This window comes from Octopus bimaculoides, chromosome 16, assembly GCF_046866305.1.
Source record: "Octopus bimaculoides isolate indiv1 chromosome 16, ASM4686630v1, whole genome shotgun sequence".
Classification (NCBI taxonomy): Eukaryota; Metazoa; Mollusca; class Cephalopoda; order Octopoda; family Octopodidae; genus Octopus; species Octopus bimaculoides.
This window is the reverse complement of record NC_142943.1, coordinates 31,963,646-31,967,091: the sequence shown is the minus strand read 5'-3', so window position 1 is coordinate 31,967,091 and position 3,446 is coordinate 31,963,646. Positions and strand designations below refer to the sequence as shown.

Genomic DNA, 3,446 nt, shown 5'->3' with positions numbered 1-3,446 from the left:
GACAGAGAGAGAGAGACAGAGAGAGAGACAGAAAGAGAGAGAGACAGAAAGAGAGAGAGAGACAGAAAGAGAGAGAGACAGAAAGAGAGAGAGAGACAGAAAGAGAGAGAGACAGAAAGAGAGAGAGAGACAGAGAGAGAGAGAGAGAGAGAGAGAGAGAGAGAGAGAGAGAGAGAGAGAGAGACTGTGTGTACAAAATGAACAAGATTTGAATGTGTAGAAGTAGGAAGTGGTAAATAGAGACCAATATAGAGTGGCGGGTGGGGCGGGGATAGAAATGAGGTGGAATCCTGCGGGATTAAGAAGAAACAAATATAAATCAATACATTAAATATAAATATACAGATTAACAACAACAAAAAACAGCAACAAGAACAACAACAGCAGCAGCAAATTGTGCAAACAAATACAAATATTTTGTTTTTCTGACGACTACCATGTTCCAACAGTGAGTGGTGGTGGTGGTCGTGGTTGGGGTATAGTGGTGGTGATGATGGTGGTGGTGATGATGGTGGTGGTGTCGGGGCCGATGTCGAAATCAAAGCTGTTGTTTATGGTGTTGTTGATGGTGGCGATGTTGGTGGTGGTGGCATTAGAGTTTGTGGAGATGGTTGATGGCAGTATCTGAAGCTGTTGGCATGGTAGTAGTAGTAGTAGTAGTAGTAGTAGTAGTAGTAGTAGTAGTAGTAGTAGTAGTAGTAGTAGCAGTAGTAGTAGTAGTTAATGGTGATTAGTTGTTGTTGTCGATGGTGGATTAGTAGCTGCGACCATGTTGTTTACTTCTGATGATGTTTATAGCAAAATGAACGACCGTACAGAGCAGTCTGCGGCCCGCGGGACTTTTTAAAAGGCATGCACGCCAATGAGAATATTTACCGTGAGTATATTTTAGTAGTGCGGCCCCTGCCTGATGATGAGCCACCTCTCATGTGACCCGCTTTTCGAAATGGTTACCTCGGGCCGACCAAAGCCTTGTGAGTGAATTTGATAGACGGAAACTGAAAGAAGCCCGTCGTATATATGTATATGTATATATGTATGTGTATGTATATGTTTGTGTGTCTGTGTTTGTCTCCCCAACATCGCTTGACAACCGATGCTGGCGTGTTTACGTCTCCGTAACTTAGCGATTCGGCAAAACAGACCGATAGAATAAGGACTAGGCTTACAAAGAATAAGTCCTGGGGTCGATTTGCTCGACTAAAGGCGGTGCTCCAGCATGGCCGCAGTCAAATGACTGAAACAAGTAAAAGAGTAAAAGAGTTGCGTACAGGAGTTGAGATATAAACTTTCAGAATTTGTGCTTATCGCAGAATGGATTTTTATTATTATTGATATCATTGTTAATATTCTCGCTGTTACTGTAGATATGGTGAGCTCTCGCTAGTGTTAATGTAGGTGATGGAGGAGGAGGAGGCGTCGATGTAGTTGTTGATGGTCGTTTTATTCTTTATGGTGGTGGTGGTGGTGGTGGTGGTGGTGGTGGTGGTGGTAGCTGTAGTGATGGTGGTGTTTGCAACAATGGCGGGCTGCAAAGAAACAGAGAGAGAGAAAGGAGAGCAAGTCCGTTGCAAGGAAATTTGTACTCGGGTCACGAAATCGAACCGCCAAAGTGAGGTAAAGCAGACAAAAACCGAATCCAAGGCGAGAGAAAAGGTAACAAAACAAAACAACACAAAAAAAAAACAATGAATCTTAAGGGGGGATGGTGGAGACAGTAAAAATAGATACCACTGATTTAAGTATCCATTATTGTGCATGTGTGTGCGTGAGTACGTGTGTACTCACATTCTTACTCGCACACACACATATATATATACGTGTGTTTTATGAATGTGGATGTATGTTATGTATGTATGTATGTATGCATGTATGTATGTATGTACGTGTATGTATGTATGTATGTATGTATGTATGTATGTATGTATGTGTATGTGTACACATATCTATGTACACATATACGTAGATATGTTTGCGCATATACTCACAATTATAAAGGTAAGAATGTAATGTGTGTTTGTATTTGTTTCTCTCTCTCTCCCCCTCTCTCTCTCTCTCTCTCTCTGTTATTTGTGTGTATGCGTCATATATATATATATATATATATATATATATATATATATATATATATATATATATATACATACATACATATATATACACATATATATACACATATATATACTGTATGTATAAACATACATGTATATATAATGTATGTGTGTATATACATATATATATAATGTATATATGTATGTCTATATGGGAATGTATATGCATGTGTATATAGAATCGTGTATATATTTGTCTAAACATACAACGTCCGCTACCCCACCAACGCCACCACCAAGGCGTTCGATAAAATGCCGTTTGTGATTTACCTAATTTGCCAAAATTTGAAGTGAACGAAGAAGGATCTTTGTGATCTGTCTTGTTCGGTGTTGGTCGGTAATGGTCGGTAATGATCGGTGTTGGTCGGTAACGGTTGGCGTTGGCTGGTTGAAATAAATAACTGCACACGCACACACACACACATGCAAAGAGTGTAACAGACGTCCACGCATACACCGTTATGATTGGATTTTACACTTCAAGGTGTTGAAGTTGTTGTTGTCGGTGGTGGTTGTGGTGGAAATTGTGTCTGTGATGGTGGCTAAGTTGTTGTCGTTATCGGTTGTGGCTGCGATGGTGGTGAAGTTGTTGATGGTGGTGGTGAAGGTGTGGAATTTGGCGAGGGTGCTGGGGGTTGAGGTAGTGGCGGTGCGGGTGCTCTTTGTGGTGGTAGTGGTTATGTTGTTGTTATTTGTGTTGGAGGTGGTGGTGGTTATGCTGTTGGTTGTGGTGGTAGCAGTGGTCTTTTTTTGTAGTTGCTGTTGGTCGTGGTGGATGGTTGTAGCAGCGGCGTTTTTGTTTTTGCTGGTAGTGGTTATGACTGCTTTGGTTATATTTCATAATTAGAGACTTCAGTTATATTTCATAATTAGAGACTTCCTTAGTTCTTGGTAAAAGTATCTTGGTTATATTTACTGGGGAATCGAATGTTAAAAGTGGCGTGTGTGGGGATCTATGAAATTGATAAACCTTTTGCTATATGTTTTTTTTTTAAATAAATAGTTGTAATATTTGTACTGTGAGTCGAAGTGTTCCCTTGCTACTGTGAATAACACTTTCGCAATTGATGTCGTAACGGTGGATTATACCACAGAGTTTTATTTATTAATATATTTTAATAACTAACACATATAACAGAAACAACCCTGAATAATTTGAGATATATATGTCGGTGCACTAATTCACATACACACACGTGTGTGTGTCAATGTGAAAGAAGAAAGTTAAACATAGATGGAAGAAATGAAGATAAAGACAGGATAAGTCTGTATTCGCTACCACCACCACAACCCCCACCATCGCCTACACCACCATCACTCAATGTATTCCGACAT

The 3,446-nt window shown here is 40.0% G+C and overlaps 1 protein-coding gene across 2 annotated transcripts in view; it reads left to right on the top strand.

The window, feature by feature from the left end:
- The first annotated feature begins 727 nt into the window (after positions 1-727).
- Positions 728-3,446, top strand: part of LOC106882754 (uncharacterized) — a 34,007-nt gene continuing 31,288 nt past the window's right edge. For both annotated transcript variants that reach the window (XR_016244636.1, XM_014933535.3), the window contains exon 1: positions 728-877. Coding sequence is in view for 1 of the 2 variants with exons in the window: in XM_014933535.3 (XP_014789021.2) it covers positions 853-877 (25 nt within the window). In the remaining variant the exon portion in view is untranslated. The remainder of the gene's footprint in view (positions 878-3,446) is intronic.